At 48.5% G+C, this 24,508-nt stretch overlaps 2 protein-coding genes across 4 annotated transcripts; one reads left to right on the top strand and one right to left on the bottom strand.

Moving 5' to 3' along the window:
• On the top strand, nucleotides 1-16,661 carry LOC108937560 (XK-related protein 4-like). Its single transcript, XM_029253742.1, has 3 exons — nucleotides 1-616; nucleotides 10,415-10,614; nucleotides 13,316-16,661. The coding sequence occupies exons 1-3, from the start codon at nucleotides 9-11 to the stop codon at nucleotides 14,257-14,259; spliced, it is 1,752 nt and encodes a 583-aa protein (XP_029109575.1). The 5' UTR covers nucleotides 1-8; the 3' UTR covers nucleotides 14,260-16,661.
• Nucleotides 16,662-18,992: 2,331 nt separating this feature from the next.
• Nucleotides 18,993-24,496, bottom strand: LOC108937785 (transmembrane protein 68-like). Of its 3 annotated transcripts, none has more exons than XM_018757942.2 (7): nucleotides 24,387-24,496; nucleotides 23,287-23,624; nucleotides 22,079-22,246; nucleotides 21,767-21,960; nucleotides 20,978-21,038; nucleotides 20,717-20,856; nucleotides 18,993-20,458 (listed from the first exon to the last, which is right to left on the bottom strand). In XM_018757942.2, exons 2-7 carry the CDS (start codon nucleotides 23,582-23,584, stop codon nucleotides 20,354-20,356), a joined length of 966 nt encoding a protein of 321 aa, XP_018613458.2. In that variant the 5' UTR covers nucleotides 23,585-23,624; nucleotides 24,387-24,496; the 3' UTR covers nucleotides 18,993-20,353. The 3 variants fall into 3 exon arrangements, with proteins under 3 accessions (XP_018613458.2, XP_018613457.2, XP_029109574.1); XM_018757941.2 differs by lacking the exon at nucleotides 24,387-24,496 and adding an exon at nucleotides 24,043-24,141; XM_029253741.1 differs by lacking the exon at nucleotides 24,387-24,496 and having other exon boundaries at nucleotides 23,287-23,867.
• Nucleotides 24,497-24,508: the final 12 nt, after the last annotated feature.

The following is a 24,508-nucleotide window of genomic DNA, read 5'->3' as shown; positions in this document are numbered from 1 at the left end:
TTCTCGCCATGGCCGCCAAGTCGGACGGCGTGCTCAAGATGAAGAGGAGCGACGTGGCCTTCACCCCCCTGCAGAACTCGGACCACTCGGGATCGGCGCACGGGCTCGCCCCCGGCTCGGCCGCGGGGGACGCCGGCGACTGCTGCGGCTCCTCGTCCACCTGCCTGCGCGTGCGCGTGCACCGGGAGCGCCGGACGTACACGGCATGGGACTGCCTGTGGGCGCTGGCGGCCGTGGCCGTGTACTGCGCCGACGTGGGCACGGACGTGTGGCTCTCCGTGGACTACTACCTCCGCCGGGACTACTGGTGGTTCGGCCTCACGCTCCTCTTCGCGGCGCTCGGCTCGCTCTCCGTGCAGCTCTTCAGCTTCCGCTGGTTCGCGCACGACTTCAGCACCGCGGACAGCGGCGCGGCCGGCGCGGCCGGAGCGGCCTCCCGCGGGGACGCGGACGAGCGCGGGCACGCGCCGCCCGACAAGAGCGACGCCGCGACCGACGGCTGCCAAGGCGACGGAGGTAGCCGGGAGCGCCGGGGGGGCAGGTCGGCGTCCCGCGCCTTCTGCGTGTGGCTCGCGCAGTCCCTCGTGCACGCGCTGCAGCTCGCGCAGGTCTGGAGGTGAGATGCCCCTCTCGACCTCCTCTCCCTCATCTTCCTCCTCTTCTTCCTCTTCCCCACCACCGTCCTGCCTGTCGCCCCCGTCACGTGTGTCTCGGTGCTGCCCGTCCGAGGGGACACGCTGGACTCGCTGGACACGCAGGGTGAAAGGGTGATACAGGCGCCGAAAGTGATACGATATTATGATATCGCAATGAATGACAGAGTGATACAATATAAGAGTGATGCGATGTAACAGGACCCGAGACACACGCGGTGTCACGTGACCGTGGCCTTTTTTCGGGGTTAACAGAGGCCTTTTATGCTCGTACTGTGAGTGTCGTGTGTGTGTGTGTGTGAGTGTGTGCGGGCGGGGAGCGGGGCATCCAGGGTGAAACGCAGACAACTTGTTCCGTGGTTCCGGAAGACAATTTCTAAAGATTTTTCTTTCACCGATAAACGAAGGCTTTTAGACACATTTCAGCTGCATGCACACTTTCTGGTGAACTTCAGAACTTTCTGTGTGTGTGTGTGACCTTCCCGACCATCCTGGGGCTGATATCTTGAAGTTCCATCCTTCCTCTCAGCTCACTGTGGGCCCCCTTGGCTCTTTGAATGGCCTGGTGGTGCTACACCTCATCCAGCATGCGTGTCAGAAGGTCAACGGTCATCTTTCATTGTTTTCCACCCTCGTGCTACACTCCCCCCCCCTCCCCCGTTGCGGTTAGTGAACACCACCGGAACACACGGGTCGGTTTGCGCGACATGTTTGTCAAAATATACAACAGAGAAGTGTAGAAAAGAATCGAGAATCGAAGCAGGGAAAAATCTTCAACAAAACATTTTAAACTATTTCTGTTTTTTTAACCACACATCATCAGCTGTGTCTGATGTCATCTGTGTCGACGCCCCAAAGTTTTTCACTATTTTACATCACAATTACCTGCTTAACAGACTTTTCTTCCCGAAGCAAAGTAGTGGCTTCGTTTCTACGCCAACACATTTTATTTTAAACAAGCACGTGTTTTACTGGAACAATTGATATTAACTACCACGTCAAGGGTTCCGAAACCAGGAACCCCCTTTTCAAATAAATTCTCAGCCGTGTCCTTAGATTATTTTCCACTGCGAAATATACCATTAAATTGTGTTATCCGACACTTTTTACGACACAAATGCTCGCTCAAGGGTACAACAGCAAGGTCCCTCTTGATTCGTTCTGCACATCATCAGCCTTCATCTCACACATGTATAACGAATACTCATCTTGCGGCTTTAAACGCGATCCGACACGTGTAGGTCGCAAGGCCTGGCGGGATCCGTCTCTGCCGAGGTCTCCCGCTTGGTGTCGGTTCCAAGCTCGTGGGCATGTTGAGTTTGCTAATTTAACAATTTTTTTGTCCTGTGGCCTCATTAATTTTGATCATTCATAGTTCAAACATGGCAACGCAGGTATCTTCTTAACCAAAGAGAAGCTCCTCCCTAATGATGGTTTGCACCCCATCTTGCCACCTTAACATGGCAAGGTGCTGAACATATTCATTCCACACCTACTCATTCTCATTGTTATATTCCATCTTTACAGTATTTCAGTGTTTCCTCTGAAGCAGAGTGGTCGAGAGGTAATTATATAAATAAATTACGTATGAGAGAGCAATAAAATGTTTAATCTGACCATCACTTAGATGTTAAAAGGTTTACAGTTAAATTTAGGACTGTAAAATCATTATTCCAACCAGCCGTTGATGTATTTTTTTTCATATGGGGTTTTGTATTCATCCCCAGACAGCCTTCTCACAATCTGTTTGCGGGTTTTTAAACCTAATAATTGAATTTTTTAAAACATTGTCCCAAGTCACATGGAATACGGTGTAACAACGTTTTTCTTTGTTTTCCGTATGCGTTGGATAACTAGTAGCCGTTGTGCCATTTTTTCACTAATGATTCCAGGTGTGAAATGGAGGAAAAAACTCTTTTTCACCTGTTACACATCCCTTGTTGACTCAGCAAGTAAATGCTCAGCTGCTTTATTTCTTCCCCTTGATTTCATCATCTTTATACTGCGTCTCTGCGCATCCACAGTGAACTGGACCCACCACCTCAGAACTGTACTGAGACACAGGGCCACGGGCTCCGTCATTATCAAGTCCCCATAAAAGTTCCCATAAGGACAGCTGGTAGCATAGTGGTTAGAGCTACTGTCCTTGAATCCAAAGCTAACAGGTTTGATCCCCCCTCTGGCTGTTGTACTCATGAACAAGGTACTTACCCTAAAAAAATAGCTCTACTGAAATGACCCATCTCTCGCACATACAGAAACCTCTTGCCCCAAGTGGGGTTATGGCAAACTGGATCCTAATACAGGGCGCAAGGCTGGAGGGGAGAGGACACACCCAGGATGGGATGCCAGGTTGTTGCAAGGCATCCCAGGCAGGACCCGAACCCCAGACCCACCAGAAAGCAGGACCCAGCCAAGCCTGCTGCGCCACTGCACCCTGCTAATTACCTAGCTGTATAAATGAATACAGGATTGTAACCTCGACATTGTACGTTGCCTTCGAGAAAAGAATCGGCAAAATCAGTAAATGGAAAGTTCTGTCAAAACATCCTGCGTTATCTAGGATGGAGCAGAAGCTGTGGAATCTCACATGCGGAATTTCCCCCGGATAACTCGCTCATCATTTTGCGAGGGAAATTATTGACATGGACTGAAAGAAGACATTTCGTAACATCCGCGTCACGCGTGGCTCTGTGCTGAGTGTGTGAAGAAGCACCAGTATCGTTCGCAGCACTGTGACTCTGCTGTGCGGTGTCCTCAGAACTGAGTGTTACATCGCAGTACTACAGGGAAGGCACCACGCTCAGTCAGCCCTGTGGTCCCTAGACCCATTTACCCATTTTTGTGGCCGCTGCTGTTCTTCTTGATGTTACTGTTCTAGTTACTCCTGCAACTGCTTCCATTGTTACTGATCCGCATCTCACCACAGCGAGACCCTTTCCGCTTCATTTTCCCGCGGCTCTTTGTCCCGATGATTATTGCCATTTTTATGCGGAGCGCTAACGGAATCGTTCCGTTGAAAGCACCACGTCAGGGATCCGGCTGCTGTTCCCCTCTTAGGATTTCTGGAAGACCAGAGCAAACAGCCAAGTCATTTCATCACCTAGCGCTTCTCATCTCTGTCTCGTCGGTGTCTGGCGTCTGGTACGGCGTGCGAGCGCTCTTATGAAGAGAGATGCGTTTCTATTCCTCATTGAACGGTGGTTTTAGGGTTAAGCGTTTATGATTTTAGAGTTTGTCAAAGTTTATCACGGCTGGTTGGAATAGAGTCCCAGGCTGTTTGGCGCAAGCCTCCCTACCACTGCTTTTAAAAAAAAAAAGTGTTATTCCAGGAGCTGTTTGCCCCTGGAGGGCAACCCTTGGTACCCACCCCCCACCCCCCAACCTCCAACCCCCACCCCCCCAGAGCAAAGCACCTCCATGGAGGCAGGGCAATGACTCACAGAGATACGTTCTGCAGTAATGCATGTCCTCTGCAGAGCCGTGTCACATCGCTTGATGTCCAGCACCCATTGAACTATTTGTAGTCTCACGTGGCCTCCTTTCCCCCGCCAGGCTGACAGGAATAGTTTACCGCCCTCAGGTTTTGTTAACAGCCTTTCCGATTGTTCTCGGACAAACGCGATTCCTTTGTTTCGCGTTGAAAGCACGCAGTGCGAACCTTGGAATGAATGTCGAAAGCATACAAACGCGGTATGAAGAAGGCTTCCGCTTCATCGTGGCCGTGGAGCTGCGGGTTTCGAGGGGCTTTCGGTCCGTCGGTGGAGAATTAATAAGGCTTTATGTAGTGTGTGACGCTGGCGGGGTTGTCCTGTGCTCGCTAAAACGCACCCAAAGAGCATGTGTTGAATGGTGCCTGAAGGCTTCTTCCAAGCGCCTCCAGATGCACTCTGAGGAGATGCGGTCTGGATGGTTTTCAGCCTCGAGGAAGACGTGTTCTTGTTCGATGAACGGGGTACGGCCGTGTGGAGTGACAAAGCCAGCGTCCTTGTCCCAGGGTGTGTCGAGAGCACACGGCCACCTGGGCATCTCCCTCCAGTGCGCTCCTCTCTGAACTCAAAGCCCCTCCACACCGGTCCCCACAAAGTCGTCCCCCGTAAGGGAACGGGGTTATTCTTTACCGTATAAGTGGATTTCCCTCTTCCGCCCCTGATGAACTGAAAAAATCGGTTTACGGATGATGCGAACGGCTCATTTAACAAAAGAACTTCGGAGCATTTGCTGCGTGCTGTCTGCTGCAGACAAAGACGCCGCATTCCCAAAAAAAGAAAAAACAGAACGGGGGCATCGTCCCTCTGTCTCTCCCTCGGTGACCCGTGGAGCAGGGGCTCTTTGAGCCGCGCTGCGGCTACAGAGCTGCCGTAGACCGCACCGTGCCGTGGCGCTCGTGGGTCATCGAGTGCAGCGTCACGCACACGGCGCCGGAGCGTAAATCCGTGAAGGTGCTTGACACGCTCCGAGTTCGGAAGTGAGATCCTTTTGCACAAGTTTTGCTCAGATTCCAAAATGAAACTGGCGCAATTAATCATGCACGTCCCTTTACTAATGATGTGAGCTCTCTCTGCACCTCACAGGCCAATCTGACTACGCTCCATTTTAAAACCACTCTTGAGTGTGTCTGGATCAGGCTGTCAAATGAAGGCCACCCAATATTGCCCCTGAGGTTCGTCAAGTCGGTGGAAGAAATTAATCCCTTAATTCCCCCAATGTATATCATTTTGTATTAGCCTCATGTCCTCCTCTTGCATTTTGTACGTTGTCCTCCTTCATCTTCTGCCAGTGTTACTCCAGGTTCTCATGAAATATAAAACCAAAATTAAGCAGCACAAGTTAGGCCAGTGTCATCCAGCGTTTGGGTTGGGTATTTATGCCTCTCCTGGGGTCGGCATAGCAACCGGGTCTTCTCTAGGCTGCAGGGCAAAGGGATGGGAGCCTTTGTTATGGAAGACCCTCCCTCCTGAAGAAATATCTCAGCACTGTGTGCCACTCCCTTGCTGCTGTGGGACTGCTGTGTCCCTCCGGTCTTGTCCGTCCCCACATTGTCATGGAAACACTTAAATATTGTAGGGGCTACAGCCTTCAGATTACCATGGACACGTCTAGGTGTGCTATGGGCCACGTTCGGTGTGTCTCGTCAAGTAGTCCATCACTTCCCGCAGTTCAGGAAGCCCGAATCACCTGAGGGCTCTGCATTCTGGACACTTCATACTGAGAACGCATCTTAATGCCCTAGGTTGAAAACGGTTCCTGAGCACGTGACCTTTATTGTAAATCTTCATCGCTAATTACACACAGTAGTTGACACAGCTAAGATTCTGATTTAATACACACACCTGTCATTGTAAGGAATTCTAGTACATTTTATTTGTTCGAGGTCAGGTGCTCGGCGGAAGGCAGCTGTTCGAAGGGATGAAGGACGTCTTGGACAGATTCAGACATATGGGCGGTAGGGGATCTCAATGATCTGCTTCTCTTTAGAAAGAGCCTTTGTTGCTCTCTTGACCCCGATGTGCCCCGTAATGGGCCATCAGTCTGTCTCAAAACACCATTAGTCTCCAGGGTCCTTGAGAGTTGGTGGTGTGCTGTAATTAGCTGTCATTGTGCCTTGTGTCACCATTTGGTCTCCAACGTCCTCAGGAATATTAGTTGTGCTTCGGTTGGCTGTCAGTCTTCCACACAATACTGTGTTGTATTCAGTGCCCTTCAGAAGGTTGATCATCTGCTCAAGCTCTTCCGGAGTCCACGCCAGGTGCCGAACAGCCTCGAAAACACACCCCAGTGATTCATTTTTTCATGTGCTTTTCGCTTGCTCTTTATTCTTGACAGCGGTTAATATAAGTTATATTTCGCTCTGATTTTGACTTTTTTAAGCACTCAGAAACAAAGCTCTTCTCTGTAAAATTCACTGTACTGAGGTTGCTATGTGTACTGGGTTCTGTGTACAGGCAAATGCACACTTGGCCAATTTCAAAATGCACAAATGACTCCATACAGCTCTCTGCAGATAAGAACAAAGCCATATCGGTTGGCAGTGTAGTGGATCGAGCTGCTGCCTTCAGATCGCTGGTTTGAATCCTACCTACTGCTGTAGTACCCTTGAGCAAGGTACTTAACCTAAATTGCCCCAGTAAAGCTACTCAGCTGTATAAATGCCCAAATAGTTGTAGATAACAAGTTCTAAGTTGCTTTTGGGGGAATGTGTGAGCTAAATAAATAAATGTTAATATCACGCCGATAGTTTTGCTGCACACCTTGAAGCAGACGCCCGTCTCTGGAGTTATCATGTGCTTTCCGAACGTGCGGTGGCTTTCCGTGTGGTTGTCAAGTGTCTTTGTGTCATCGATGAAAAGCGTTGGCATTGGTAGTATGTACATGTTGCACTGCAGCTTGAACCTCAGGACCGTAGTGCTTTGGTGACTCGTGACATTGAAATAACGGGTTAGCGACAATGTGGACCTACTGGTGCATGCCAGGAGAACATCAGAATGGTCCACTTCCAGTCAGACACCTTCGCCCAAGCAACGTAGACCAAACTAAATCTCTAGATGGAGCTGCTCAGCAGCACTCTCTTGACACCCATATTTACATTTATGCATTTAGCAAACCCTTTTCTCCAAAGTGACTTACAATTTTACAGTTATTTACCCATTTATGCAGCTGGGTAATTCTGCTGGAACAATTTAGGGTAAGTACCTTGCTCAAGGGTACTACAGCCAGAGGTGGGGATCAAACCTACAACTCTGAACAGAAAGGCAGCAACTCTAACCACTACGCTACCTGCTTATACCCCTTGCATACCTGATGCACCTGTTTATACCAGCTTACCGTTCTGGTGCTCCTAGCAGCCCAAACAAACAGCTCTGAACAGCTGATTTGCTTCAGATGTGCAAGACTAATGCTCCACACTACGCCGTTATGTAACAAGCAACATACTTGTGAACGGCACTTTAACCCCGAGAACAAGACACACTGTTTACTGGAGCTCAACTGGGACCATGTTAAGAGTTTCAGCCCCATCAGGCAGAAAGGTAGTTTGCGCTGTCGGTCACTCAGTGCGGTGCGCTGTGCAGTTGCTCTCAGCGTAGCTATATCCTAAATCCGGTTCCTCAATCAGAACCTTCTCTGACTCACCAGTTCCTTTACTTGGGTTATTTGGTTGCATTGCATCTGCAGTCAACTGTTGGTCGAACCTGCTGTGGTCCACAGGAGCGGAAATTATATTCACCAGTGCTCCTGGCAGCAATGAGAATTAGACCTGACTGTGCATGATATTTATCCTCGGGCTCAACAGGACACATTGCTGCATATTTTGTTAAGGGTGATCGTACGTCAGTCATGCATGTGACATTGCTGCTGTACAGCAGAGGTCTGACAGCAGGGTCTTTCTGGACCCGTTGAGCAACGTCTGAAAAGCAGACATCAGCAGCATCGCTGGCGTTCCTGTTAACGGTCCCACGAGTGCTGGGTGGTCTTGCAGCAACTGAAACGTTTGCGGTCTTGAGTTTGGACACGCAATGTCCGGGATGGGAATCCGACCGAGGCTCGGCCTGAAAGAGCTCTTCCGTCTCACTGGTGATGAAAAAGTCCGCTGTAACTTATAACGTTTAGCCCCTGACATCGCCTATTGCTGCTTGCGTGCCGCTGACCTTCATCCATTCTAGTAACCGCAGATTTAAAACGCTTCTGAGATCCATCCTTCATTGTACAAGCTGGGAAAAACAGCCTGTGGGATCCCACTGGCGATGCAGTCTCTGTGGACTGGGGAGCACCTTGGCTATGCTTCCATATACATGGACCAGTGAAATACAGGCTGTCCCAGTAGCACATGTGGATGGCTGAGCAGGGCATGATCAGAATATTCCTGAAGCCTCCAGACGCTTTCTGTCTCTCTGATGTTTTCATTTGTTTCAGGAAGTATCCGGTGTGTTAGGTCTCTGTTCTCCAAGGTACGCGGAGGAGCACTGATGACGATGCTGCAGCCCACAGCCCAAACAAAGACCCGGCACGCTTCCCGTAGGCTGCAGACTCTCCTCATTAACACTGACCCAGAACGGAGGGGCTCTGCTAATTAGGCTCCGTGTGCTCGCTGGGGAAAGAAAGAGTCTTCACAAAGTTGTGTGTAACTGCTTAGCTCGGGCAGGGGCGTGATGTCTGCAGGAGACCACGTTTACAACCGCAGCTCGTGTGCCTTGTGCCGGGGGTTGGACCGCAGCGGTGCCATTGAAGGAAACGAACATCGTGACCAACTGGGAGATGGACTCCTTTGGCCAGTGGGTTTGTCTGCTACTGGGCAGCGTGCATGTCGGGGGGGGGGGTGAGATTTTGGAGGAGCTCAAGGAGGAGTCAGTTCACAAAAACTGTGATTTGATGAGTAAAGTATCATTTTTGTAACGTAATACGTTTCGGAGAAATCTTCGTCTCAGACAGGTTCATACGATGTCCTTCCAGATGATATCTAGTTTACCCTTAGTGTAGCATTTAAAGCTGCTGCCTTTGGACCCATCCTGCTCCCGGTTGTAGTACCCTTGAGCAACATACTTACCCTAAATTGCTCCAGTAAAATTACCAGGCTGTGTATATAATCGTAGGTAGCTTAACATTACGAGTTACTCTGGAAGAAAAGCATCAGCTAAATGAATAAACGTACTACGATATGTTACACTTTTTATTGACTGTACTCCAGAATCACGTCCGCATCCAAATCTCTCCCGTCGATGTAACGCACTCTTTGTTGTCTTTTTTTTTTTCCTGAGCCGTACGTCACTTTGGCGAGAAGCATCTGCTAAATGAATAAACGTAAATGTTTAGTTAAGCCAGAATTCCAGCTATAAATCCCCGGTCCATCGCAGCATTTATGTAACATTATGTGTCCCGTGCAAACTGAGCAATGTTTATGAGAAATTTACAGCTGAACACATGAAGCAAGTACATTTACAAGGGACAAAGGGATTTCATTTTAGAGCAGTTAACTATAAGATCTTTAATTGGTTTCCCTGCTCAAATGCATTAAGAACTATATTTTAAATCAATGCAGTTGAATCCAACAGTTTTACAACACTGAAATAGCCTTAGGCTGTGGCACTACATTTTAGAGGTTATATTTGGCCTCCTGCCCAGTACAGAGTTGAATATTAAATTTGTGTGGATTGTACAGAGTGCACTGGGACTATAAAATGTCTTAACATTTCCATCTTGTGGACGGAAGGGTGCACAGTAAACAGGAATCAAAGAGTGTAAATACACGTAATTGCCATCGACGGAACGTGTAGAAAAGAGTGCGCTTTCAGTACAGCTGGACCACGGGGAACGCCTGCCCCGGGACAGGAGCAGCGGTCAGCTGGGAGTCACATGTCACAATGAGGAGCCATTAAGCAGGCTGCGCAAAGTGCTCATTTTAAACCATCCCCAGTTATTATGCATTTCAAGCGATCAGCCTCGGCGGTAAACACGCCGTGAGTCACAGATCATGATGAAATCTACAGCAAGGGGACAGTCGCCGCTCTCATCTCGCAGGCTGTTTAACGATGAACAAAGGAGGCCGTGCCGCTGCTTCAGGTTCGAGACTGCTGGCTCTGGCCTGGGGTAAAGTGCGCAGCGGGGCCTTTGGGTTCAACGGAAACGGTCGACATCAGCCCTGCTGAAGGGCGGGGTCGAAGTATCCTTAGACGCAGCTGGTCCACCAGAGGGATGTCTGAACTCGCGTCATATGACGTGCACGTTATGTTAGGGAAGGAAATTCACGTTTTGGGTTTGCTCCACAGGTATTTCCACACCATCTACCTGGGGGTGCAGAGTCGACGTGGGCCAGAACACGAGCGCTGGCGGTTCTACTGGCGAATGGTGTACGAGTATGCTGACGTCAGCATGCTGCACCTGTTAGCCACCTTCTTGGAGAGCGCCCCCCAGCTTGTCCTCCAGCTCTGCATCATCATCCAGACTCACAAGCTGCAGGCCATCCAAGGTACAGCGTGCCATTTAGCCCCACCCTCCGGCGCCCGATCCACACCCCTGCTTTGCGGCTACGGGTTTCCTTGGATCGTCGAACTGCGACCTGATGTCTTTCAACAGACCCGAAGCATCTTTTCCGTTTTTGTGGCAAAGGCTCGTGAACCTACCTTTGACGGCTGCCTCGACCGGACGTGCGACAGTGAGCGCTTCTTGAAGTAATGTGTGCCAAAAGAGATGCCATGAGTGCAAATGGCCCAACTTAAGCGATGCTTCTTCCAGAAATCACAGACGGGCTTGAAATTATCTAGTCGCATAAAAAGACTGACTTTGAACAAAGGTGAAGTTCGCTTGTTACGTTACTTCCAGGATGTGCTCCTGTGGAAGAGGTTCCGTTTGCGGTGAACTTCGGCTTGTAATATTATAGTAGCGTATTACTTCAGGGGCGTGCGGCGGAGCAGTGGGTTTGACCTGTGCCTGCTCTCTGGTGGGTCTGAGGTTCGAGTCCCACTTCGGGTGCCTTACGACGGACTGGCGTCCCGTCCTGGATGTGTCCCCTCCCCCTCCAGCCTCGCGCCCTGTGATGCTGGGTTAGGCTCCGGTTTGCCACGACCCCGCTTGGGACAAGCGATTTCAGACTGTGAGTGAGTGATTTCAGTCATGTGTCCGTGCTCAACATTTTGTTTGGCCGAGTTCGTAATTTGACAGGACCGGGTTGAGTATCAGGGACTCGGATCTTGTTCCGCCACCGAGGGAGTCCAGAGAATAAACCGTCCGTGGAAAAGGCCATTATTAGCCACCGTCGCTCTGGTCCTGAAGCACCGTCCTGTAAAGGCCCGCCAGTTTGTACGTTGACAGTTTCGCCCCGGCACCGACTCCGCTTTCCGTACGCAGTACGAAACGGTGCGAGAGATCAGATGCGTGCCTGTCATTTTCAGGCTGTACACACCACGCTTCCTGAAGGATATTTAAAAAAAAAGAGTGAGAGAAAAAGCCGCACTCCTGAACCTCCAGTTTAATTCTACTTCACTTTGCGAGAATCATGTATCTATTTTCTTCACATCTGTTTTTAGCTGAAAGCACCACGGGATCCTGCCGTTTCAGCTCTCTGGGGTATTTAAATGGCTAACCCGGCTTATACGAGCCTTTCGCGGCTCTTTCAATTACTTCGATATATGCCATCCATTAGTGGCGGCGACCCCTCCCGATACCACCTCCCTTCTAAGTGCGGAACACCGCGTTTCATCGAAGCCCGGTGCCGTCACGAACGTCTCCGGCTGATTCATACGCATTTCACCTGCAATTTTAGACTAGTGCCAGGGAAGTGGCGCGGCATCCATGGGTTTCTCCTGGTTGAGGGCGTGCGCTACCCACGTAGGACACAGGCCAGGAACATTAACATCTAGTCGTTTTGTATCTTTTTCGAAAACAAACACTCAGGCGCGCGCTGAACTCGTTTCACCGTGATTCTCCGTACTGCGGACGGCGCACCGGATCGAACGGAACATCGCAAGACTGAGTCTCCGCTTGATCGTACGCAGAAACAAGGCTTGAAAAATGAGTCATTTTCTGTTTTCCTCACCAAATTACCTTCTGATTGGGGAAAAACTTGCCCTTCGCATTTGTGATGGTCTATCCTGTCCGGCCCACGTTAACCACTACGCCGCCAGCTGAGGGGAACACATTGGAGCAGAATGATGACGGAAGCTCCGATTCTGTTCTAGAGTCTATTTAATATGTAAAAGTTCTTCGCATAAGGCATTCTGTGGAAGATTTTACTAAGTGTCCTTAATTCTCTGAAACGATAACTCAAAGCCATTTCAGCGGCGCGTGGTAAAGCACGATCGACGCGTGCGATGCGGTTCGTGCGAGGACAGAAAGACTTGTTACGTGTTAGGGGGATTTCAGAGATGGTACGAGCCTCTTGTTTAAATAATGTCAGTTTAAGCTTTGAGAATCCAAAGATGGAAGTGTTTCCAAAGACTACCGGGACGATCCCTGAGCGAGGGTAGAGCGCACGTTCCGTCCGTTGGCGCGACTCTGTTCGTTTACGCCCACGGGTTCAACGGCCTGCCAGTGGAGGTGGGCTGCTGATATGACGGTGGCCGGGATGCCTTCAGGGACACAAACGCTCCAGTTAAATTAAACATGGGCTTTTGTACAGCGCCATACTGAAGCTGCGTTCATCCCAGCCCAGGCGCTCAGTGTGCGCCAGTGGACGTGTCACCCACACGATCCCAGAGGAGCTGGTTGTGACACATTGAGTTTAGCTCCAGAGCTCTTGCATAGAAGGGGGTGTGGTGGAGCAGCAGGTTTGGCCCGTGCCTGCTCTCTGGTGGGTCTGGGGTTCGAGTCCCATGCGGGGTGCCTTGCGATGGACTGGCGTCCCGTCCTGGGTGCGTGCCCTCCCCCTCCGGCCTTGCGCCCTGTGTTGCCGGGTTAGGCTCCGGTTCATTGCTCAGGACAAGTGGCTTCAGCCAGTGTGCGTTGTGCTCTTGCACAGAGGAGCACCAGTTCAGGACCAACCCTGTAATGAACTGTCGACTCTTGAGTACCCTGCCAAATTGAGGAAAAAACTATTTGTAAACAGAATTATTTACCGTTCTTGAGTGATACTGTGGTTATTGTCAAGCTTTGTATTCTGTCCTTAGCAGCTCTGTGTGTGTGTGTGTTGCAAAATGAACTTCTGAGTATCATGTCGATCCTCTGTTCTCCAGGAATGACAGCAGCTGCCTCGCTGGTGTCCCTGGCTTGGGCTATGGCCTCCTACCAGAAGGCCTTGCGGGACTCCCGTGACGACAAGAGGCCCATGGGATACCTGGCTGTGCTCATCCAGTTCTGCTGGCATTTCTTCACCATCGCCGCCCGCGTCATCACATTTGCCCTGTTTGCCTCCGTGTTCCAGCTCTACTTCGGCGTCTTCATCGTGCTGCATTGGTGCATCATGACCTTCTGGATCGTGCACTGCGAGACGGAGTTCTGCGTCACCAAGTGGGAGGAGATAGTCTTTGACATGGTGGTGGGCATCATCTACATCTTCAGCTGGTTTAATGTGAAAGAGGGCCGGACCCGCTGCCGCCTGTTTGCCTACTACCTGGTGGTACTGGCTGAAAATGCAGCTCTGAGTGCGCTCTGGTACCTGTATCGGCAGCCCATGACAACCGACGCTTTCGCGGTGCCGGCTCTGTGCGTCGTGTTCAGCAGCTTCCTGACAGGCGTGGTCTTCATGCTCATGTATTACGCTTTCTTCCACCCCAACGGGCCCCGCTTCGGTCGCTCGCTCAGCTGTGCGCTAGACGATCCCAGCGCAACCTTCATCCTACCACCAGAGGGTGCCACCAACTCACTGCGGTCCAACCGCGGCGCAAGCGCAGCCGACAGGGACCCCCGGCATTCAGAGCGAGACGGCGGCTGCCCCCCTGTGTTCCAGGTCAGGCCCACTGCGCCATCTACACCCTCCTCCCGTGCACCGCGGGTTGAGGAACCGATCATCAGGATCGACCTGTGCCGGAATCGCTACCCGGCTTGGGAGCAGCACGTGCTGGACCGGAACATCCGACGGGCCGTCCTGGCGTTCGAGAGCTCGGCGGTGCCGCCGAGGCTGCAGTACAAAGATGACGCCCTGGTGCAGGAGCGCCTGGAGTATGAGACGACGCTTTAGCAAGCAGCGCCGAACCCTTGCTGGACCCTCGCCGTCCTACAGGACGGTCAGCGGAATCTAACAGCAGGACTGTGGCAATAACTTACCAGCTCCCTTGCTTTACACAGCATCAAGCTATGATGTTGACCTTCGTGGGTCGAAAGCAGACACCTCTTCTTTGTTGGTTCGTGGACTCCTGAGTGTTTTTATTTAAGCGTTCTTTTTTTTAACTTTTTTAAGAACTGTCTGTCAGGGAATTGCCTTTTTTCAGAACAAGGCCAAGGCATTCACCCCCGCCCCCCCACACTGCCCCTGGACGAGTTACCGTAACACCAGCCACCTACCTGTACGAGCAGGCTGCTCCGCACCGCACCCAGAGGACCCAGCTGGAAGCGGTACCTAAGTCGGAGCTCGCGTGGCAGTTCCAGGTGAGAGCAAAGCTCTCCGTGAAGCTCTTCGTGCGACGCGTGCCTAGTAGAAATACAACGTGAAAAGCGATAATGGTGCGTGGTGAAAATGAAAAAACGTACACGCAATCTGGGGAGGGGAAAAAAGGCGCAGGACAGCTGCTCATTCGCATCAAAACAAAACACCACCGCGTGTCGATCTGTCCGAGCCACTGCATGATTTTCAACCTTTAATTCTTCTTCCCATCAGCCACATTATTCTAGTGCCAAAAGGTCTACTGATCCCCAGGTCGGATCCCCGGTAAACGCAACGAGCAGATGAAGGCCAATATGTCGTACACCTGAAACAAGGAAAAGAAAATGTCGCGTGTCCGCAGCGGAACGGACACGGAATAAGAGCTAGGGCCTCACAGCTCGACCTTATGGTGCAGCCTTATTGGTGGGACTCACGTGTGGGGACAGCTGCAAAGAGGAGAGGCATCTTCGCTCCAAACTGGGCCCAGAGCACGGTAATGCTGCCAAGTGTGGTAGTAAAGATGCAGCAGTTCCTTCTTTCTGGATACACGGTCCCCGCAGTTCATCGCTCTCCGCAGTCCAGCCGCAGTCAAGCACCATTCGGTAAATGCGACGTCCTCGGTATTTGTAGACCTCGGAGTGGCCTTTTCTGTACCTCGTTACGCCAGCGGCACCGGTGCTGTCGCTGCTGCTGCCAGCGAACCCCCCGGCGAAGCAGTGCCGACTGCTGGCCGTGTCCTTCCTCAAGGCCGGCAACGAAGGTCCGGCAAGACTCCGTCGGACAGTTTGCCTTGAAAGGAACGCCGTGCTGGCCTTTGTTTAGGAGAGGTGTGCGGTCAGCGAGCGTCACATCCACCAGCCCTCCTCGTACTGGCTGCCCGTGAAAAGGGAGCAAATGCGGAGAGGAAGAGCTCCTCCTCATCCTCATCCTCAGACCCTGAAGAGAAAAAGGGAACAGACAGAAAGCTTGTCTCTCGTGTCCTTTCAAATCATTCAAACGGCCTTCTCTTTTTTACTTTATCTTTCTTTTTTTTTTTTTTAAGAATTTGCCTTGTTTTCGCACATCGGCACGTGAAACGGCATTCAAAGCTCTTACTTCCTTCCTACAGTTCTTTTGTGTTTTTAACTTGAAAAGGTATCGTGACTTTCTGCATTTTTAGGTTCTATACGCTCCGCTCTTGGTTCCTATTAAATCGCAGCACAAAGCATACAAAATAAGTGATATCTTTGCAGGAATTTAGCCTAAAGCACTTCATCACCCGAGTGATCGATTAAGCTCCAAGATCCCTAGTCCAGCTCCATAGTCGCCGCTCACCATGTTACAATCCTTGACGACAACATACGACCTCCCACACCACGAAACCAGCGCTGAGGAACCAACTGGTTGTAAGAACAGCTGCCAGGAGGTTGCTGAGTTACTAACACGGGTACCAATGAAAGCCCCTTAGCCGGTTCTCAGTCCATACCTTTAGCATATTGAGCGTTTGTTTTGGAAACGGCAAAAAAAGTGAGTTCTGACTGCCTGCCTCCCCAAGTCCTGCAACAGCAGGATGATTTTGGCTCCGCAAAGAGCTCAGGATGTTTGACGTTAAATCATAATCACGTGTGCCCGATGTTACGAAAGCGTGCGTGAAAAGCGAAGCCATGGAGAATGGAGCTTCCCCGAGAGGCGACAGCTGTGGCGTCCGGGTTTGAACGAGCGCACGAGGCCTCGGACCCCCAGACACGCAGCAGTGCTGCACTGGCCCGTAATGTCGTGGCGCGTGATGCCTACGATGTCTGGTCGATGTTTGATGTCGCACACGCCGGCTTCGGTCACCTGTTTGATCGATGACGGAGCTGCGCAGGACGGCCGCGTGCGTTCTATGATCTGGGATCGAGAAGCAGCAGCACACAAACAATCGCCCCCCCCATCACCACCACCACGACCCCCCTTGGGTCATGTGCCAGCAAACTGCCTTCATTAATTCCGTTCAGATTACTCCATTTTTGGTATTTGTTCTCAGCTTCAGTAAAGCTTCAGTTCGTTTTTCCTGACACATCTGTTTCAGCGCGCAGGTGAACCGTTCAGTCTGTGCTTTCAAAACATACATGAAGGAATGGATCAAATCAGCCCACATACGTATGCAGAGCTTTGCGCGAACGTTTAATATACCTTCATTAAAAATAGAACGACGTTTACCCAAACCCTGTGATCTTTAGTCAGAGGGAGATATTTATATATTTTAAGTGCATTCCGTGGACCGAAAGGCTGAGTTTTTATCAGCGGAGAGTTTCGAGTCTGTCGTCATGGCTACAAAAACCTCAGCTAGCGGTGCAAAGGCAGGACGGTCCCTAGACCGTCGCCTATCTCGAAGGCCTCGGGATTCCTGACCAGATACGGTCCGATCCTCGCAGGTACGGCAGTTAACAGTGTGATCCAAGGCCATTCAGACATCCACTGCGCCGAAGTAATTTCAGCAGCAAACCTTTTAATTCCTATGAAACACGTGGAGATCTGAAGAGCTAATTCCTTTATGCAGTAAAGACCCATAAAGAGTTTAGTCCAATCTGCCTGGTTTTGGCAAAATTCCGGTCCAGATCCGCTCTTTCTTCTGTAAAACTAATACTGAGCGCAATGCTGTGGAAGGGGAGTGTTTGTACCCACGGTGTTCCAGATGTGTCTCCATGGACCCGGGCTCCTTTTTTGTTTCCGCCGACCCATGCTGCTCCATTAGAGAACCTGCAACGGAACCACGATACTTCACACTTATACCACGGTAAAGCTACCAACACCCAGTGAATATGAAACCCTCTAGATCTTTTTGTTCAGGTTTGGTTTTTTTAGACAGAATGTCATATTTAGTTCACATTTAGGCTGAAATGTTAGCCATTTATTGCCTCTGTGGACGCTTTTGTTTTTCCTTTGCTTTCTGAGAGGTGTTTGAAAGGCTTCCCCACACATCGAACTACCTCAACAAGATTCTCTACTGAAAACTCCTGTGGAAACACACACATAGGAGTCGTGTGCTCTCTGACACGATCGCAGATCACAGATCATACACACACACCCTGACAGTCTCTATAGATAAAGCTGCTTACATCTACTTCATCTGCCTTAAGATACATGTTTGAAGATGTTTTGTTGCTAATCTTTGTCACAATGAACAACAATAACAATAGATCTCCTCATGGTTCAATGGATGGTGCAGTTACTGTGGTTGTACCCTGGTCCAGCCTCCACCTGAAAACGGTTCATAAAGGCACATTCAACATGGAACTCACTCCTCACCTGTTCATCTTCTCACCTTTTCACAGGTGAGCACTGCGGACATTATCGTTTTTTTTCCCCTTAGGCTCGTCCAAACCAAACTGCCCTGTTGTCAGTTATCTCACCATAATTTTTGGCAATGCTTTTTTCAAATATTTTAATAGATAAAATTCACACACCATACTTTCAGGCAGTTCCAGTGACTGTTGAACGTCTGAATATTACATAATAAAGAGAGAAAATCTGCGTCTTACAGTCATGGACTGCCAGAATGGCTGCACTGAGGTGAACGGACCCCTGGGGCGTTCGGTGCTCCAGCATCCGGAGCCTCGCGGCGTAGCAGCACGCTGCCCCAAACCGACACACAGCAGCGTGCGAAGCACACTCTCGCTTCCTGCTCTCCAAATGGCGTGCAGCGTAGCATGTCACAGTGCCCTGGTCAAAGTGAATGGTACTATGTATTAATGCGACAGGCAGGGCCATCCATTGGTCCACAGCAACACTCTGCAATTAAGTTCACACCGCATGTAGGAACATTCGTTCAACTAGCAGATTTGAGGGTATCTGCAGGAAAGTTCCTACAATGCCTCTGTTAAGCTGCCCCACCCCTACCAGTAGGTGCACAGTAACTCCTGAACAGGGTGACAGCTCAATGTACAAATGTACCTGTATTTAATTTTGCAGTTGAACATTGCAGTAGTGACAGATATTTCTAACTGTACATAAATGTATGCAAATGTAAACAGAACAGTTACGGTTCTGGAAGGTGCGTGTCCTTTAGATTGGAGCAACTTGATGAAGGTCCAGATTTAACTAGTGTGGTGTATGTGATGTATCATACAAAACAACAAAAAACAAATCTTGTCTATTTTTTATTTCATTTTGATTACTTTGCATTGTGAGTTTGAACTTTCAAATTTAAAATGGAATTAATTGGTAATTTAATTTTATTGTAAAATTAATTCTAAAACGATAGAAAAACAATTACAATTTTGTACAGATTGGATTTTTGTAAATTTTTATTTGATCTTACACAAGGTACCAAATTAATTTAATAAAGTACACTGTGGTCATTCCGTCAGCGAAGTCCATTTATTTGCTTGGTTCATATAAACTCTGATCGCAAACCCTCTCCGGTAACATTAACAGGGAAACACAACCACAGTTTCTGGGTGATGGAAAAGGCAGTCTGAGAAATAAGATGACTTCATTTCTTTCCCTTTGATTAATTACGGTAGTAGAGGATGTCTTAGTTCTCCATGCACAAAGACACAGAAGATATTAACTACAGGTTCATCTCACAAGACAAAATATTCATCAGATGGAATAATTTACCAGGGAGGTCCTTCTCACCGTTCTTTAACACTTTTTTTCTTTTTTTTTAAACTGTATGTCAATCATCATGGTTAAGGCTGTTAAACTGACCTTAAAGGACAGGCCTCGCAGTGCACTGTGACAGTATGAGAGCACACATGGACCTGCACTCCGAACAAATAAAAACCTTCTGTTTGCCGGCATGTTTCCTAATTTGGTTCAAATCCCTCTGGGCACACACAAACTGCCAGGGAGAGACGTGAAATGGCACATCAGTTCAATAAAGATGTGCTCTTTGTGCCTCTGAAACATGCCTTGTGTATTAAAAATTCCAGTGACAGACAGGACTATCAAATGTGGAAGGTTTTGTTCACTTGGAAACATTCTTGCTATGAAATATTTCCTCCAGTTGTGGTATATTGTGGCAGTCAAGATTAAGGATCATAAATATGTGCATGCACCACTATATATTAGGGGAAATCCTACATATTTATAATAGTATTATTACTTGTTCACCATCAGTTCACTAAAGCTCACAGAGGGATTTGAACCTTCAGGCTCTTGGCCACCACTCCAGTTCTTCAACAGGGATACCAGCTGCTGCCCATTTGTTAACCCATTATATGTGTGCAGCTCAGGAAGGGAGTGAACCACAGAGCTACTGGCGCTGTCCTCAGCCACCCCAAGCAGTGTTGATTGAAACAGCAAAATCTACAGTGCAGAATAGAGGCCCAATCCTTACGCTCATTTCGGGTCTCACCCCACACTAAGCCCTGGAGCGTGAGCACTTTTTCTTGCATATTTTTTTTTACAAACTCTTGCAGAACACATTTAAGGACAAACATAAAATCCCTTTAAAGACACACAGCTAAACAAGTGGTTGTGTGCCAGGTGAGAAGGCACTCTACAGGCTGGTAAGGCACACTGTTGTGAAATTACACACTGTACAGATCATGTAACATCTAACAGTAACACACATTTAGAGTTCTCACTGAGTTTTCATGGTTCTTCAACTGAGCTCCTGAGACCATAAGGGGAAATAAGACTTGGCAGTCAGGCCTAATACTTACTACTTTGGGAAAATGTTAGAAATTGTTTACATAAAAAAGAAGAGACGGATTAGAAGACCCTATTCCTTTTTCGGTCTTCTGTAAAACCGCTCCAGCAAGGCGCGAAGAATGTTTCCAGGTATGGGCTGGTGTTGATCAATGAGGGAACGCACAGCCTGCTGTACCTATGGAAAGGAGAAAAGTCACTCAGAGAGCAGTAATAATGGGATCCACTGCTTGTGCAACACTATGTGCAATCACATGATCTCATATGCAGGGCTATCTGGAAGAACCATGTGCTCTCACCTACGTCCCACAACTGCATGGCAGTTCGATGATCATCACGCATGCAACACACAATGCAGCATTCTGACATTAATTCTTTTTTAAAAAAAAAAGTCAAATATAGGCACCAAGAACAAGAAAACAAGTTGGAGAGCTACCTTCTCTGCCAATTCAGCTGCCGACAGGTTGGGATCATACGGAATTGGATCTCCCAGGTAAGTTCGGAACTTCACAGGAAAACCTCCGTAGAGAAGCACTAACGGCAGGCGAAATCGCTCGTACACCCATCGGGACAGCTCTAGACACAAACACGCACACATAAGCAAAGATCCTGTCTGTCCTGAAACACGAAATGGGTGAATGCAACATATTAATACAAAATATGCTCCATTTCAAACCCAATCACTTGGTCAACATACTCCAAGTTCCTAGGTATCGGAAGCTCTCTCTGATGTTTTGTGTAAACATTGGAATAATGGGCTGAAATATAAAAAAAAAAGAAAAAAAGAAAAAAGTTAAAAAAAAAAATCTTAATTCCAGGTTCTAATAAACAAATGCCACACATGTATCAACAAACAGCTGAATGAGAAGAAATTAGTGTATTGTTTCGGTAATATATTATTGATGGAAAAACTTGTGCAATATCATAGCAATAATAATATCATCACATCACTTAAAACCCAGTGAATCCAAGGTCACTCACTAAAATTCAGTGGGCACTTACATTCTGCGTGCGGAGACCTACCATATGCATCGGGGCCTGCAAACCCTCACTATTTTTACTGCCTGACCCACTGAAGATCATTTGATGACCAGGCAGCAAGCATCTGCACAGGCACCTGACCGTTCTAGAAAAGGTTTAAAAAAGCAAGCAACTTTTCAAAAAAAACTTTATAATGCTGTCATGCCCAGACAGGGTGTTAACCATCTGACCTTGGACTCCTGAGACTGTTTTTCTTTCTCCGGTTTAATCCCTTTAACCATACAGATATGAGGGGACCACAGGAGTTTTGTTTGCTCTCCTCCTTTTCCTTCTGGCTTCTCTCATACTAGGATCTACATACCAGTTATAACAATCTCTCTGTGCTGTTTCCTTTACTCTTTCTTCCAATGTTTTGGGAAGATTACGACATAAAAATAAACTGAAAGTATATTATTACATGATACTTGTTGTACTGGGAATAATTAGCGATATGACACCCACTCACCGCCTCAGCGTCAATGGCCACCTGAGCAAAGCCACGACGCTTTCCCCAGAGCAGCGGGTAAGTTTCATCACTAAAGAGCGCCTCCCGCAGTCCACCTGGAGAAAGGCCCAGGAGATGGCCCTCCCGCAGTGCACGAACACACTCGCCTTGTGGCCCATGCATCACACTGAAAACTTCCAGTAACAGCTTGAACCCTAGGGGCAGGAGGACCAAAGGGTCAAAATAACAAATACGCACATTGTGCTCCCATTCAATCCATTTACATACACCACCATAATTTTAATGTTTACATGAAAACAACATTTCCCTCACCTGGAATTTTAAACAGGAAGTGGTCAGCAACAGAATGGCATGTCCTTCCTTTGTGAATAATTACATTAGCTAAGAAGTAATAATAGTCAATGGGGATAGCTCCATGATAATAAACTATCAATGCCGGTCCTTTCTCTGGAATTTTCTCTAAGCCATGGATTTCATAACCTGTTGAGAGAAGAATCAGGACGAAATTTTTTAAAATGCTATTTAGAGTCAAAGCTTGACCTATTATGAATTTTATCGGGGGGGAAAAAAAAAAAATAAAAAATCTCCCAGTAGTTGTCCATGGACAAGCTTCTCCACAAGACATACTTATTTTTCAGGTTAAAAACTCCTGGAAGCACTCGGATACAAAATATTATCTGATAATTTAATGTTCAGGTTACAGCATACATTTACACTCATTAATTTAGCTGGCAGTTTTCTCCAAAGCATCTTATGATGTTAGTCTACCTACAATTACACACACACAAAGTATCTACAACCGCTTGTCCCGAGTGGGGTTGCAGTGAGCTGGAGCTTAACCCAGCAACACAGGGCGCGAGGGGACGCACCCCGGACAGCACGTCAGTCTGCCGCAAGGCACCCCAAGCAAGGCTCAAACCCCAGACCCGCCACACAGCAGGCCCTGGCCAAACCTGCTGTGCCTCCACACCCCCTAGCCACAATTATTTACCCATTTATACAGCTAGGTAATGTTACTTGAGCAATTTTTTAGGGTAGGTACCTCGCTCAGGGGTACTACAGCCAGAGGTGGGTATCAAACCTCCGACCTTTGGGTCCAAAGGCAATAGCTCTACCTACTAGCTGTCCCCTTGTACAAAGCACATTTTATAACCACAATACTATTACAAGATAATCTATCAATCTCACTCTGCGCTGTAGGAATCATACAAAATCAGACAGGTTCCTTTCACAAACATGATCAATGTCTCTCTGCACTTGCCATAAAAAGTAAAAGTATTAACACCATTGACAGAAGCTCAGACTGAGGCTTTTTATGTATAAAATTCAAAGCAACACTTAACAAAACAGATCCTTTGGGTGTAAAGCAGTAAATTAGAGTTAGCTTACATAAAAAAATGATTCAACTATCGACGTAATAAGGGTCTGTTCATGCAAGTACCAATATATGCTCAGACGAAACCGTGTAAGGTTATTTTTAGAATACATAACAAACAGAGTTAGAGGGCCCCAGCCATTACCGTGCCATATAGTACCATGTCCATCCCACAGGGTGGCCAGCGTTTTCCGTGCGCCATCCCACACGTTATTGGAATACGCCTCCCTGAGCTCGTTCTTGCGCTTGTACACATGGAGGAACAAGATGGAAAGATAGAGGAAGAGCAGGATGAAGAGGGGCAGAATAAAGACAATGGCCAAAGGGGTGAAAACCCACAGCAGGTAATCTAAGTAGCTGAGGTAATCATCCAAGGAGTCTCGTCCGATCCACTGGCCCAGCAGGTGGAGGACACCGGAGAGGTAGTCATCCCCTTCCGCCATGCCGTCAGGTTGGACGATGGAGGTCGGCCTTGAGCAGCTCCTGTGGGCACGGACACCACGGCATGTCAAGCGGCAGCAGAGCCTCCCCCATGCAGCGTGTTCCCCTCCTTCAGTTCACGCACATCGTTTCAATGTTTAACCATGCCCTAGTAAGTTCTGTCCTAAGGCTTAGAGGTCAATAACCGTGAGGTGTACAAACAAAGCGCGAGCTGTTCACCTTTGAACTGCACAGGTATGGGGGATCACAGTACATTTAGTAACAATTCTCAATGAACTAGAAATAATGCGGGGCGCCGTAGGCGTATTACACCTGCTGAAATATTGGGTGAACACCACCCCCCCCCTGGCATTACCCCTTTGGAACCACACACTCTCAACACAGCTAGATTTAACCGAATTTGTTCTCTTACAGAATCATGTGTGTAATCACCGAAAATACAAAAGGCTTGTAAAATTACCGGCGAAGTTAGTGTGACGAACCAGTCCGGCATCATAATTCATTGACCACACACACAGTCACAGTGCTTGGGGACGAACCCATGATCTCTGCACGAGCAACCGACTCGACAGGAAATTTAATGCTAAACGTTCTACTACAGGTTATTGCTGTCAATAACCAAGTTAGTTTACTTCCACCACGACGCACTCTCTTGTTTTTTATTCCATACTCTCTGCCTGGCCAGCACCGGCGCAGCTGACGAGACTCAGTCACACACAGCGCTACTAGCCTAGGCTAATGTTTCTGAGAAACAGCACAGTCAGTGTGAACCTCAGACTGTTACCGACAGCTTTCAGTTATTACAGTGAACTTGCAGGTCCTGGAGAATCCACGCATGATAGTATATAAGACAAAGCGCACTACAACAACGAGACAGACGCGCAGAAGTCGCGGGCGTCGCTGCGAATACAAGAACTTATTTATCT

Source organism: Scleropages formosus, chromosome 7 (assembly GCF_900964775.1).
Source record: "Scleropages formosus chromosome 7, fSclFor1.1, whole genome shotgun sequence".
Classification (NCBI taxonomy): domain Eukaryota; kingdom Metazoa; phylum Chordata; class Actinopteri; order Osteoglossiformes; family Osteoglossidae; genus Scleropages; species Scleropages formosus.
The sequence above is the reverse complement of the archived record's forward strand: the minus strand, read 5'-3'. Positions and strand labels throughout refer to the sequence as shown.

Coding starts and splice junctions, on each gene's coding strand:
- LOC108937560 (XM_029253742.1), top strand. CDS start 9: ATGGCCGCCAAGTCGGACGGCGTGCTCAAGATGAAGAGGAGCGACGTG. Junction 617..10,414: donor CAGCTCGCGCAGGTCTGGAG/GTGAGATGCCCC, acceptor TTTGCTCCACAG/GTATTTCCACACCATCTACC. Junction 10,615..13,315: donor CAAGCTGCAGGCCATCCAAG/GTACAGCGTGCC, acceptor TCTGTTCTCCAG/GAATGACAGCAGCTGCCTCG.
- LOC108937785 (XM_018757942.2), bottom strand. CDS start 23,584: ATGGCGGAAGGGGATGACTACCTCTCCGGTGTCCTCCACCTGCTGGGC. Junction 21,961..22,078: donor CTTCCTGTTTAAAATTCCAG/GTGAGGGAAATG, acceptor TCCTGCCCCTAG/GGTTCAAGCTGTTACTGGAA. Junction 20,857..20,977: donor CCGATACCTAGGAACTTGGA/GTATGTTGACCA, acceptor GTTTGTGTCTAG/AGCTGTCCCGATGGGTGTAC.